The sequence below is a fragment of the Salmo salar genome, chromosome ssa03 (genome assembly GCF_905237065.1).
Source record: "Salmo salar chromosome ssa03, Ssal_v3.1, whole genome shotgun sequence".
NCBI lineage: Eukaryota > Metazoa > Chordata > Actinopteri > Salmoniformes > Salmonidae > Salmo > Salmo salar.
This window is the reverse complement of record NC_059444.1, coordinates 9,705,701-9,720,590: the sequence shown is the minus strand read 5'-3', so window position 1 is coordinate 9,720,590 and position 14,890 is coordinate 9,705,701. Positions and strand designations below refer to the sequence as shown.

Genomic DNA, 14,890 nt, shown 5'->3' with positions numbered 1-14,890 from the left:
TTATTTCTCTCAAATGTTGCGCACAGATTTATTTATATCCCTGTTAGTGAGCATTTCTCCTTTGCCAAGATAATCCATCCACTTGACAGGTGTGGCATATCAAGTTGATATCAACAAGCTGATTAAACAGCATGATCATTACACAGGTGCACCTTGTGCTGAGGACAATAAAAGGCCATTTTAAAATGTGCAGTTTTGTCAAACAACACAATGCTGTAGATGTCTCAAGTTTTGAGGGAGCGTGCAATTGGCATGCTGACTTTAGGAATGTCCACTAGAGCTGTTTCCCAATAATTAAATGTTAATTTAAGAGAATTTGTCAGTACGTCTCCAACCAGTCTCACAACCACAGACCATGTATAACCACACCAGCCCGGGACATCCACATCCAGCTTCTTCACCTGCGGGATCATCTGAGGGGGGGAGGGGGTAGTAAAGCCCTTTTGTGGGGAAACACGAATTCTGATTGTCTGGGCCTGGCTCCCCAGTGGGTGGGCCAATGCCCTCCCAGGCCCACACATGGCTGCACCCCTGCACAGTCCATAGATTAGGGCCTAATTCATTTATTTCAATTGACTGATAACCTTATTTTAATTGTAACAGTAAACAATTTGAAATTGTTGAATGTTGCATTCATATTTTTGTTCAGTATACATTGAAATCATGCATAATATAACAAATAATTAACATCGGTCAAGGTGAGACAAAACCTTATCAGTAATCATTATACAATACATGTAATTCTGTTCTGGAGATAAAATGTAAGATTTTTATTACAAAAACTTATCAGTAATCGGTTTACAATACATTCAATTCTATTCTGGAGATAAAATGTAAGATGTAAAATTTAAAATAAAGGGTTACCGTGTATGAATTTGACAGGAGTTTACAGTAGTTTTCAGGCAGTCAAATTCAGTATTTCATATTACAGTACACCTACTGTAATATAAATACGGTAGCAAAGCAAGTACTGTATAATGACACACACTACAATACTCTAAAATTGACTGTATTATACTGTAAAAAAGTAAACGCTACCGTAATCAGAATGAATGAATGAAATTCATTGATGAGAGGGGTTTGTATTTCACAGTATTATACTGTATTGACAAGGGAGTGGTGCAAGCAGGTTGGTTGCTAAGTAGAGTGTTTACAGCATATGAATTAATATTTGGAGGCACTTTTAAAGGCCTTAACAAAGGCTTCCAAACTGGCAGCAACTACAGGGCAAAACAGACCAAAAAGATATGGCAAAATACTCAACCATTTAAGGTTCAAGACTGGCTGCCACTTCAATCTGTCCCCTATAAATGTTCCATTGATGTGGCACTATAATCACATAAAAGATAAATTGGTACAGCATTCTCACTCACGGATGCAACAAATATAGCTTCTTACAAAGCACGCTTCAAAATACCTTGATCAAAAGGCTCTCCAAAGATATGGTATGGTACTGTATTAGGTGTGGTTGAATTACAGCACCATTCAAAATACAGTAAGTCTTTCCCGGCCCACAACCTTTTCCCACAATGCACCATAATTTACAGCATGCTGGAGTAAAACGTTTCAAAGTATTTTACTGTTGATAATACCCCAAATTACTCTATAAATAAAAAAATTCTGTTACGGTGTAGATTATGTAATAAAATGGACTAACTCCTAATAAACAAATAAGCATAACCACCATCATTTACACACAAGTAGAAAAGACAAAGCCTCTGTTGTTTATTGTCAGAACACAAAGTAACTACAGCCCACAGTCCCTCTCTGTATTCAGCTTTGACCCTGCACTACAGCCCACAGTCCCTCTCTGTATTCAGCTTTGACCCTGCACTACAGCCCACAGTCCCTCTCTGTATTCAACTTTAACCCAGTACTGACCAGATGCTTGTCATTCTCTGATATACAGTATTTTCTATTATATTATAATATCAACACATATTCAATATATGTTCAGTATATTCAATAGTATATTCAATATTTAATAATTCAATGCGCTGGATTAAATGTCTAAAAATGTAAGGGTTTTTACAAGTTAGCCATCTGTTAGGCTCAAGTATAATTTATTATGTTGGGACTTCATTAGTCTGATATTAGACACCTAATAAAATTCTAATCTGTACAATAATTTATGGATTGTGAGAAAGTACCATTATAAGACTTGTCATGAGCATGTGTGAGCCCCTTAAATGGGGCTCATTCAGCCAAATTACAAATGAACACATTTGTTTCCTTATTGATAGCAGTCTATGGACAAGGAGAGATTGCTATCCACCCTGTAGTCTTGTTTACTTTGTCATTGTCAATAACACAAATATTTTCTAACCAAAAGTCAATGTTCTCCAAAGTACCATCCTTTAGATTCCATGTCCCAAATCATCTCAAACTAACTTCAAACAACAACACAATCACTTTCAGAGACTTTGACATTATTTGGGTTTGAAATACAGGCCCTGCAGAAAATATACACTGAGTGTACAAAACCTTAAGAATGCATTCCTAATTATTGGTATGCACCCTCTTTTGTCCTCAGAACAGCCTCAAATCGTTGGGGTATGGACTCCAAGGTGTCAAAAGCGTTCCACAGGGATGCTGGCCCATGTTGACTCCAATACTTCCCACAGTTTTGTCAAGTTGGCTGGATATCATTTATGTGGTGGACCATTACTGATACAGACGGGAAATTGTTGACCGTGAAAAAGCCAGCAGCGTTGCAGTTCTTGACACAAACTGGTGCGCCTGGCACCTACTACCATACCCTGTTCAAAGGCACTTAAAACCTTTTGTCTTGCCCATTCACCCTCTGAATGGCACACATCCACAATCCATGTCTCAATTGTCTCAAGGCTTAAAAATCAATTAAAAAAAACAATTGTCTCCTCACCTTCATCTACACTGATTGAAGTGACATCACTAAGGTATCATAGCTTTTCATCAGGTGAAAAGAGCAGGTGTTCCTAAAGTTTTGTACTCTCAGTGTACATTGTTATTGTCAACAGTTTGGTTATGTATGCTCATCACCACCAGGGGGTAGTGTTGTTCTGTGTTATGAAATAGTCGGTTTTCTCTCCCAGAACAGGGTTGGTCAGCACTGTTTGACACTACCCATCAAATAACAACAGAAAAAGATATTGAGTTTCATAGAAATATTTATTGCAGGTTTAGGGGGGAGTTATGTACATGCGACTACAACAGAACACAATATAAATGTACAATATAAATATTCCTATGTGGATGCAACAGCGTGTTACCAAGCATTATAGTAAGAAGACGACAGTGGTACAAGTTCACTCAACAAACAGGTTATAACAGAACAGAGTTTGCTAAGAGCAGTGAGACGTTGGGCCAATATGTTTACTGTCATGCAGAAGTCACTGTAGCATTACTGTATCCTTACTATAGCGTTACTGGATACAGCAGAATCAATGGTGTAAAGTACTTAAGTACAACTACTTTATAAAGTACTACTTAAGTCGTGTTTTTTTGGGGATATCTATATTTTACTATTTATACTTTTGACAATTTGTACTTTTACTTCACTATATTCCTAAAGACAATAATTTACTTTTTTACTCCATACATTTATCCAGAAACCCCAAAAATACTTGTTACATTTGAATACTTAGCAGGACAGGAAAACAGTCCAATCACACACTTATCAAGAAAACATCCCTGGTCATCCCTACTTCCTCTGATCTGGTAGACTCACTAAACACAAATGCTTCATTTGTAAATGATGTCTGAGTGTTCCCCTGGCTTTCCGTAAAAAAATTAAAACAAGATATTGTGCCGTTTGGCTTGTTTAATATAAGCAATTTGAAATGATTTATACTTTTTACTTTTGATACTTAAGTATATTTAAAACCAAATACTTTTAGACTTTTACTCAAGTACTGTTTTACTGGGTGACTTTCACTTTTACTTGAGTAATTTTCCAATAAGGTATCTTTACTTTTACTCAACTATGACAATTGTGTACTTTTTCCACCACTGAGAAGAATTGTGTTACGGATTAGCTGGGTCTTACTCACTAGGAAGCCAACTGGAGGAAAACAGACTGAAACAGGGGAGGGACAAAGTTGAACTTGTCCAATAAGAAACGTACATTTCTGTTGCAAAAAATGTCCATTACTAAATGCTGTAGCATTTTGGATGTAAGTTGATGAATTGACACAAAGCAATTTCTGGAAGGCTCTGCCACATTCTACAGCAGTTTTACAAAACATATGCATCAAAGATAAACTTCAGTTTGTTTTTTGTATGAACACAAAGCATGTTTGACTGAAAGGAGACCAAATACAGGTGAGATACTCTTCCTTAAGGGGGTGCATCCTCATGTTGCTATGCAAGTGGTAACTATGTATGGTGCACCTATGTAGCTATTTCTCCTACTCAACACTTCAAATTCACATCCTTAGTATAATCTATAAGGCCCCAGAATGAACAGTATAATTATCTGTGCACTGTGCTTCATATGGAAGTTACATTATACACTTCCCAATGACCAACATGCTGAATTCATACTTGGCCCACTACTTGACAAGAATGACCCAGGTGCAGGATACAGATGAAAGAGAACTCCAGTCTAGCATAATGGAATGACCCAGGTGCAGGATACAGACAAAAGAGAACTCCAGTCTAGTATAATGGAACATGTGACAATATCATCAATTAGTTGTTTACAAAAATGGACTGGTTAAATCAGTCTCACGTTCTTGTACAAACCTGTCTTAATCAGATTGTTATCTGTAATTAATTCAGTGTAAATTCCCTCACAGGTAGTAAGGATGTGTTTAATGTATTAAAGAGTGTGACAAAACGTGCAAAACTGAAAACTGAGCAAATGTACAAGCAAATAGTGCCGACTAAACATTTCTCAACATTGCGGATAAAGTGACTTTAAGCTGCATAATGGCACAACTAACAACAGGACTTTGTAATTGAACAAATACTTTGTTTGGAATGCTTTAACAGACCGTAGTGTCATGTTTTACTTCACAAAATTATTTTGACATAACCACAGTGCAACTGTTTTTCCCACCCTTATCTTTATAACCCAGTTTGCAAGGCTTTTGTGCCGTGAATACAAAACACATAGTCTATCATTCTGATTATCATGCACTTTTCTCTGACCCATTGTCTTCAAAATCCCAGGGGCAAACGTCAACCCTTTTAGCAGTGCTTACGGGTTGTTTGTAATTAGAACTCAAAGAGTTTTCTTTCGCTGGAGAAGGCTTTGTCTGTGCTACGCTGGCATGCGCGTCCTCTACCTCCCACGGGCACGCCTCCACCCTCTTGTTCTCCGACGCCTCCGGGTCTCTCGTCGAGCTCCTCCGTCTCCCGGATGTTGGCACGGTGACCGGACCACCCTCTGATGATTGGCTGACACGTGGTCTTTCCGAGGGCCTGCTGGAGGAGCTCTCCTTGCTCTTTGACCTGTGCTGCTTCTCTTCCTCCTTGTCCCTCCCTCCTTTCTCTCTCTCACCCCTCTCTCCCCTTTCTTTGGAGGAGCACGAACCTTTTCGTTTCCGCTTGGAGTGAGCCGTGGGACTGGAGCAGGTCTTCTCCTGGCTGGGGGAAGGCGGGGCTGGGGCTTCATTGTAGTCCCAGGGACAGATGTCCACCATCTGGGTGGGCGGCTGCAGCAGACTCCCTGTGGATTTGGAGTAGTCTGAGTGGAGGATCTTGGGCTTCCCATCAGTGGGTGTGACGCTCCTCTTACGTCTGATCCTCTCTGGGGAGATGGAGTCTGAATCGCCTCCCAACACCGGCTGCACCTCAAAGGCCCAGGGGCACACCTCCGGTTTGAGCAGGAGCGGAGATCTGGGAGACCTGGGCTTCCTTGTTTCTCTGGCCTCGTCTCGTTCACCCCCCTTCTCTTTGGAGCGCTGTCGGCCTGCAGGCAATTGCCCCGCGGCTCTCTGCTGCTTCTGTTGGGAGCGACTGCCCTTGGTGCTACCCGTGCCACCACCACCATCACCCCTGTGGACCGTGGTGGTCTCTCCCAGAGCAATGGACACATGCTTCTGGGACCTTCCTTCTGACGGGGTTGGGGGGTCCTCCACATCCCAAGAGCACACCTCGGAGAGGTCATACAGGTTTCTCCCCGGCTCTGTATTGATGGACGGCTGGCTGCCACTCACCTGCTGCTTCATGATGCCCATCTTAGCCATGGGTGTCCTGGAGTACTCTACCGACTGGCTGATGATCATCTTAGGATAACACTCCATCTCGTCCACCTCAGACAGCATCCTCCCATCGCGACCCTTGAGTCCTTTCTTGCTGGCATCCTCTGTGCTATGGGTCTTGCTGGTGAGCCCGGGCATCTTGTCTTTGGCACTGGTGATGACACTCAGTGACTTCTGCATGATGGATGTCCTCAGCTGAATGGGCTTTTTGTCCACTGTGAAGTTGTGCGCGCTGGCTGACTTGCAGACCAAGGGCACTGACTCAGCCGGTTCCTGCTTTGAGGCAGGCTCCGGTGACTTCTTAACCTGCCTCCTAATGAGAGATCCCAGCAAGGAACCATCGCCGGTGGCCATTTTGTCCACACCCGAGCCCTCTCCGCCGGCAGTTTTCTCAGCTTGGTCACAAACGTGGTCGTAGCTGTGTGACTTATTCAGACCCAGAACTTTGCTCTTCAAAGAGTCTTCCCTGGACTTGTGACCTGAATGGGACGAGTCGAAGGGATTCCGTCGAAGGGTGCTGCGGTTGCTCCCGTGCTCACTACTGTCACGTTCCTCACGGCTGCCATAGCTGCCATGTCGGTGCAAGGTCTCCGGGATCTCAGTGAGGCGCTTCATGAGAGAGCGGCCCAGGCCCTTCTTGGAGCTGCGCTTCTTCTGCAGGTGTGGGTTGTTGGCCAGCATCTTCTTGCGCTTGTAGACTTCCAGTTGGGCGTAAAGCTTCTTGAGCTCGTCCTACAATGATGACACAGAGGGATGGGTTGGGAGAGAGAGAGAGAGAGAGAGAGAGAGAAGGAAGTGGATGAGAAAACATATTGCTTGTTCAATGCAAATGTTTTGTTGTTGCTCTAGAGACATAAACTGACATCACAGACACAAACCATCACAGACACATCACAGACACAAACCAAACTAACCATGGTCCATTTCCTTGACAGACTGGAATGTTGCCACAAGGTAGCGACATCCCACAGGGTTAAGTGTTGGGGCCAATCCTGTTTTAATCTACACGCTCCCACTCACCTAACTACTCAGACATTACATCATCAACTTTCACTGCTTTGCTGATACTCAAGTATACATCAAAACCAAACAGGACACCATCGCCATTTTATCAAATCTAGGCAGCTGCATATTTCTTTGTAATGAAAAGCGTTATACAAATTACATTTGAATCACTAATTATTACAATCCCGAATGTTCCAAAACAAAACAGCAAATGGGTGCTTAATCTAAACAGTCTCTACATTGTAAGATGTGAAAATCTTGGTGCCATACTGGATTGCGCCGTTTGCAAGCTCCGACCAAACTTTGCTATTTTGTGATTATTTTGTTGTTTATTTTTACTTTATTTTCTCTAAAAGTATCCGCTATCATTTCTTAAAACCGACAATAACTTTTTAACATCAGATCGGCAGTTACTTACCTCAATTCAGGCTTCATCTTCGACTCATCTGCTCTGGAATCTTTCTGTAATTCTGACCCAATTTTCGAGCTACCCAAGAGGAAACGTTGACGTTACAGAGGCAAGAGAGGGAGGAAACTAGCGAGATTAAGGGGAAGGGAGAACAGGCCATCTCTTCCCTCCATTCTACTGGCCAATCACTTGATAATAAGATGGATGACATCCGATCGCGGATTTGCTACCAGCGGGACTCTCAAAACTGCAATATTCTCTGCTTTTCTGAAACATGGCTCTCGGACAAGCTACCCTCCATGGCTATCCAAATCGATGGATTCTCCATTCGCCATTCTCCATTCGCCATTCTCCATTTGCCATTCTCCATTTACCATTCTCCATTCTCCATTTGCCATTCTCCATTCACCATTCTCCATTCTCCATTCTCCATTCTCCATTTGCCATTCTCCATTCACTATGGGAGTCTTTCACCCATGACATTAAAACTTGAAAACTTGAAAACCAGAACAAATGAAGTTTACAGAACAGAGAAAAAAAAGGGAGGGACCCTGCTCACCCGTATGTCCTCGGGGTCCAGGCTGTGTTCGCTCCAGGCTGAGGTGATGCTGCTGTTGAGGTAGGACCCGGACCGGCCCATGTCCAGCTCCTCTTCATAGGTTTCAGTGGCAATGTCATCACTCGCCTGGGTCCTTGTGGACAGACACTAATGAGAGGGGGGAAAAAACAGACAGAGTGATATTATTTAAAATGTTCTGGTGCACTTTTCCACAGTGTGTGTGTCTTTGTGAAACATGTCCCCATTGTTTTCTACTTTTGAGGCGTCTAATTAAGACTAGAAATGAACGGTTTATTCCCCACTCAGCGAAAGTGTTTAAAAGTTCTCCACAGGACTGAAGAGAAGAAATACCCAGAGGTGCATTTCAATTACAGTACGATAACCATTATCGAAGCTGTTTAATGTACTGGTTCTGTATTCAGGGAAAAGTGAAAGGAGAGAGAGCAGGGTTACCTTTGGTACAAACAGCAGCCCCAAAGTCACAGTCACGGTGACGTGTGTGTGAGTGAAGACCAACATGAGCATCCAGTCAGGGTGCCACTGAGGAGCCAGAGTGAACCTGCAGATAAAGACCAACAGGTTTTATTCAGGACACTATTATCTAAGTGTAACAGAGTGCATTATATTATGCCACGAGCTGTGGCTGGAACTCACAACCTTCTGCACAACAAGACGCCACTCAAAGTCAACTGTCTTAGCCAATAGAGAAAGAGACTCTGGGAGCAACAGTTGGCTTCTGAATCTCAGGTTAGGTGATGTGACCGATGTAATCCAGTCAACATTCTACAGATGAGTTTCACATCCACTACACAAAATCTTCACTATTTGACATGAGTAGCCAGGAAGCTCAGGGACTAAGAGCATGGGCTACTACCCTCACTACGAAGACATAAAATTGGAAGAAAAAAAATGTTCAGCTTATGGATTTATCTTTCTTTACAAAGTGTCTTTCTATTCTGTTTTTCTCCCTGACTCAATGAGTTTCGGTCACTGAGTATCGGTCATTGGTTAAATGATTTGAAAGAGGAAGAGTAGAAAGCTATTTGAATAGGAGAGGGATGCACACTCTCACCCCGTTACCACAAAAAAAAACTAAAATATCCATTATTTGCATGGAGCAACCAATGGCGTGGAAAACCAAAAAAAAACAGGATGTAGTCAAACTACAAAACATTGCTTTGCATAGCATAGATAAAGATCTGGCTAGGTACAGCAGGCTGTACATCCCAGGATATGAATCATGAAAGAGTTTCATTGTGTACATAGGATGATATACTGGCAAGTAAAGGTGACGGATGTACAGAACGAGTGAGAGAGACACAGAGAGAACTTCAAATCGAACAGAAGACAGATGATTGAATTAAGCCTCCACCACTAACCATGCAGTGGAGTCTATCTCTCTGCTCTTTAATGGGAGTTGCGTTATTAGCCCAGATGAGCAGTACCTCAACAGTAAACGTTGCGTTACAAGGAGTGGCCACTCAGTCATCACAGTACAATGATGATGATAATCATGTGAAAGCTTCTAATGCCATTGACGGGAACAAAGACCCAAACGCCGACCACGGATCCTGCACCCACACAAAGATCGAGGCCTGCCCCTGGTGGAGAGTGAACCTGCTGGATGTGTACAACGTGACTACTGTTGTAATCACCAACAGAAACAGCAATCCTGATAGGCTCAATGGTGCAGAGATTCGTATTGGTAATTCACTGGAGAACAACGGCAACAACAACCCCATATGTGCAGTCATCTCCAACATGACAACAGTACAGGACCAGACCTTCCAGTGTAATGAGATGGAGGGACACTATGTCAGTGTGATCATCCATGGCAATAACAAAATTCTCACTCTGTGTGAGGTGGAGGTATATGGCATTCTAGCGGGACACTGTTCATCTGCAACACGCCTCTCTCATGACGAGTATCACTTTGTGAACCAAAATAAGACCTGGACTGAAGCACAGAGTTACTGCAGACAGAATTACACGGACCTGGCCACCATAGACAACGTGGAGGACTTGGACAGACAGATGAAAGCTGTACACAGTGGTTATACTGGAGCAGCCTGGATAGGGTTAAAGAAGGGAGACTGGAAGGGAGAGTGGCAGTGGTCAGACAATGATTGCAGTGAGGGATATTTCAACTGGCAACAAGACGAACCAAATAACAGGGGAGGGAACGAGGACTGTGTGATGATGAGCAACGGTGGCAAATGGAATACATCTAATTGCAACAATTCACATGCATTTATCTGCTATGACAGACTGAACAGTTCTGGTACGAAATTCAATTTTATTAATAATACGCAGATGACTTGGAGAGATGCTCAGATGTACTGTAGGGAGAATCACACAGACCTGGCCAGTGTGAGGAACCAGACTGAGAACGAGGAGATATTTAGACTGGCTAGTGGTCATAGTGTGTGGATTGGCCTGTTCAGAGGCTCCTGGAAGTGGTCGGACCAGAGTAACTGCTCATTCAGAAATTGGCATGAGACACAACACGATAACACAAGAGGGAATCAGACCTGCGCTGTGACATTTATGAACTATTCAGGGCGTTGGGGTTGTCAGAAGTGTGATGAACAACTACCTTTCTTCTGCTACTACAGTGAGTGACCCCCTCCTCTGTTTATGGCATCTCTAATGTCGCTGAGTTATAGTAAACTACAGCTACACCTCTGAATGTGTGTTATAACAAGCTTTTTCACACCTCTCCTCTGCAACCCCTAGACATTTCAACTATTTTGTTATAGCTCTTACCTAGCTCACCTGATTCACCTGATTCAAGGGCTTGATGATTAGTTGAAAGGTGTGCTCGATCTAGATCAAATGCATGGTATGGCTGGGGTCCCCGAGGAGAGGTTTGAAAAAGGCTGTGTTATAATATCCCAAACTCGTTTTTTTTTTCTCAGATAAGGTGATCTTGATTCGTCAGAAGAAGACGTGGAAAGACGCCCTGGCCTACTGCAGAGAGCACCACAACGACCTGGTCTCTGTCCACTCTGACGAGGTCCAGAGATGGGTGGAGGCCCAGGCCAAGAGAGCCTCCACTCCTCATGCGTGGCTGGGCATGCGCTTCACCTGCACTTTGAACCTCTGGTTCTGGGTCAGTGGAGAGTCCACCTGCTACCACAACTGGGCTCCGGGAAACGGGACCGTCATGGAGGACTGTGGGCAAACCGGAGTGAGGAGAACCGGGGCGGTAGAGAAAGATGGACGTCACCAGTGGGTCAGTCTGCCTGACACAGAGGAGCTCGACTTCATCTGCAGCACCTCTAACAAAAGGTAGTAGAATCTGGACCCAGCTCTAGCATGGTGCCATTCCCAGACATGGATTTGGCCTAGTCCTGGACTAAAAAAGCAGAGAAGAATCTCCATTTAGAATGCTTTTTAGTCCAGGTCTAGGCTTAATCTGTATCTGGGAAACCATCCCTCAGTCTTCAAATCTATATCTTTTCATTCATAGAACTTTCTAGAAGCATGTTGCTGTTGTAGCTTTTGAAAAAGAAAAGCATCACACTCAGCTCAGATGTAATAATTTAACGACCAACGTTTGGACAGACAAGCTGTCTTCATCAGGGTATAATGACAAAATGCGAGTCACTAGTTGTCTCTGTAATAATGTCCAGGTGTGGCTTGATATCATTGGTTGATTTACAGATATAAATAGAACATATAAAAAAAACTAAATGGATATACGATCATAGATACAATTTGGCTATATAAGCCTACAAACATTTACAATGAATAGCAAAATCACAATAATCACAAGAATGACTTCAGATCAAAGTCTACGTTGAGACCGAAGGGAGCAAAGGGTCTTTAAATTAAAGTTCTGGGCAGCCTCTTGTTTTAACAATACATTTTCACGATCGTAACTGACATTATATTTTATTGTGTGTGTGACTTAATAAATGATTCGATTTTTATAGATTATGTTTAAGGTTAAAAAAAAAAAAAAATCTTGTTATACTGTTTTATCTTTTGAGGTTGTTTATTCACATCCTTTTCACATATTTGTCGAAACGTTTTTATTAGTCTTTTAATCACATATAGACCTGGATGATCATTGTTGATGTTGTTCTTTTTTACTGTCCTTTTAGTGTCAATAGTATTGGTGTGGGTGAGTATGTGATGTTTGATGATTGTTTCAATGTCATATTTTGATTCTGTTTTGAACTCTTTATTTTTGGTTTAAGTGATTGTTTTACTATTTTGTTGATTATTGATTCACCGCCAATGGGGTAAAAAATAAATAATATATATATATATTTGTCAAGTTGCTGTGTAATAAAAAAAACATTTCATAGATTGTTAAAAATGTATTTAAAGGTCATGTTTTTCATTAAATTGGATGATATTTGAAGGAAACCAGATCAAAATATGAAAAATGACTGTTGCTTCTACATTGATAAAGTCGTTCAAAACTCCAACGCAGTTGTCAAGTCAACACATCCGTCAGTGCTGCTGTGAACCGTGTCACAAGAGAAATGCTAAACGGGAGATCATATCACTGATGCAATTTCAATGTTGTTTGAGTTGCTTTGTGTAACACCAAATTTGCTTGAGATGATTTTACTGCAACACTGCTCACTATATCCAAGTTGTTTGACATAGGACTAGAGCTGTCAGTTAAGGTGAGCTCATGAATATAACCTGCCCGCCCACTCAGCCTGTCTTTTCAAACTTCCTGGTAGTTAGCCATGGGAAAAAATAAATACTTTTCAGAATTACTTTTCAGGATCTTTCAAACTTCTTAACTATAAGATATGATGCTTAGCTTATATTGTATCCACTTTGTTTCCCCTGAATAATAAAATTAAAAAAAATCATAAAAAAAAGGATCTAGAATCGAAATGAGAATGGAAGAATGTGATCATATCAAATGCTCTGAGTATACCAGACGTTAGGAACACCACAAAACACCGCAACAAAAACCATTTATCGTTACAAAGTCCTATTAAAGTTGCTGGGTGGAGTGACTGACTAAAGTGGTCTATGAAATATTAATCATCATCAAACTTCAAACGAGGCAGGTGAATTTTCATATCCTCGACTGATTCAATAGGGATCACGACGCTGAGGGATGGCGGTCAAGGTCCCGGGGAGGTCGATGTCCCACCACCCCTTCGTCAACTGCTCCCCCGATAATGAGATTCAACCTCATTAATCACATTAGTCATCCCAAAGGGTGTTTTTGGCACTGGGTTGAAAAATAAACATCACGACTCTCTCCCTCTCTCCTTCCCTGTCTTAGACAAACTCAGCCAGCTCTTATCGCCGGGCTCCAGCAGCCTGGCTGCTCTCTGATGACTCTGACGTGGTTCTCTGAAATAAGCATGGCAATAGACTCTCTAGACTTATTTATGGTCATACTGTACATACTACAGCCTCAGTTCCTGGAGTACGTACACACACACACACACACACACACACACACACACACACACACACACACACACACACACACACACACACACACACACACACACACACACACACACACACACACACACACACACACACACTTGTAGTTTTCCTAGTTGTCAAATGAGAAGGAGGCTCATCAAGCCAGTGTCAGCGCTTCCAGCAGATAACAGTAGAGAGACAGTTGCATACAGGGTATAAGGAGTTTATTTTAAGCCTTGGAAGATTTTTTGCACCGTCTGCCTGGTGCAGGCATAATACTATCCACCTCCTTTCAAGGGGCTTATCCGAGTTGTCCTGCTGACACTATTCATTTGTTTGATGGGAAGGAGCGCTCTACTCTGCTCCTGTTATTCTCCTGCCTATATCTCTTCTTGATTATGGATATAAACTATAAGGGCAAAAAGTTGTAAGGGCATATACAGTATTCTCTCTCTCTCTCTCTCTCTCTCTCTCTCTCTCTCTCTCTCTAATACTTAGTAAAAGTCTACTCTCCTTGCACAGTCTTCACATTCAATTATATTTCCCCCGTACAGATCTATACAACCTACTCTACATTTTAAAAGTGAAAGAAAATTATAGAAAATGTTCAAAATGATTAAAATACATTTTTTTAACGAAGATGTCTTGATTGCGTATCTCTTCACACCCCAGAGATAATACTTGGAAGCACTGTTGGCAGCCATTATAGCTGGGAATCATTTGGAATAGGATTCTAACTTTGCACAAGTCTAAAGGGCAACATATATCCATTGTTTTTGTCAAAATTGCTCAAACTCAGAACATTTGGTTAGGAGTCATTGATGGACAGCAACCCACGGGGAACAGACATCAGTTCAACATATAGTTTTGATTTACATTTGGTTGAGTTGTCAACTAATGTGAATTCAATGTGAAATCAACAAAACATTTCACTATTTCATTGGATTTAGGTAAAAAGTTGGGTGAAAAAAATATGAAATTCTCTTACGTTAATGACTTTTTACAAATCCAATCAGTTTTCCACATTGATTCAATGTCATCACATATCATTTTTGTTGTTGAAATGACCTGGAAACAACGTTGATTAAACCCATTTTTGCCCATTGGGAATATTCAAACCTTGTCTCAACATTTTCAAGCAGATTTAAGTCAGGACTGAGACTGGACTATTCAGGAACACTCACCACCTCTTATACCCTGACTATAGTGCTCGCGTCGTGTGCGCGAGCGTTGCAAAATATATTTAGGAATCTATGTTATTCAATTATTGCACCCACACTGCTCGCACGCACCAACGAGCGTCTGCGTTGCCAA

The 14,890-nt window shown here is 41.8% G+C and overlaps 2 protein-coding genes across 2 annotated transcripts in view; one reads left to right on the top strand and one right to left on the bottom strand.

The window, feature by feature from the left end:
- Positions 1-3,131: 3,131 nt before the first annotated feature.
- The window catches only part of LOC106598107 (probable G-protein coupled receptor 158), a 114,925-nt gene continuing 103,166 nt past the window's right edge, over positions 3,132-14,890 (bottom strand). Inside the window, exons 9-11 of the mRNA XM_014189180.2 lie at positions 8,615-8,720; positions 8,162-8,308; positions 3,132-6,920 (exon numbers count right to left, since the gene is read on the bottom strand). Of these exons, the coding sequence (XP_014044655.1) occupies positions 5,115-6,920; positions 8,162-8,308; positions 8,615-8,720 (2,059 nt within the window). The 3' untranslated portion in view covers positions 3,132-5,114. The remainder of the gene's footprint in view (positions 6,921-8,161; positions 8,309-8,614; positions 8,721-14,890) is intronic.
- Positions 9,459-12,442, top strand: LOC106598110 (C-type mannose receptor 2). Its single transcript, XM_014189182.2, has 2 exons — positions 9,459-10,775; positions 11,080-12,442. Exons 1-2 carry the CDS (start codon positions 9,542-9,544, stop codon positions 11,454-11,456), a joined length of 1,611 nt encoding a protein of 536 aa, XP_014044657.1. The 5' UTR covers positions 9,459-9,541; the 3' UTR covers positions 11,457-12,442.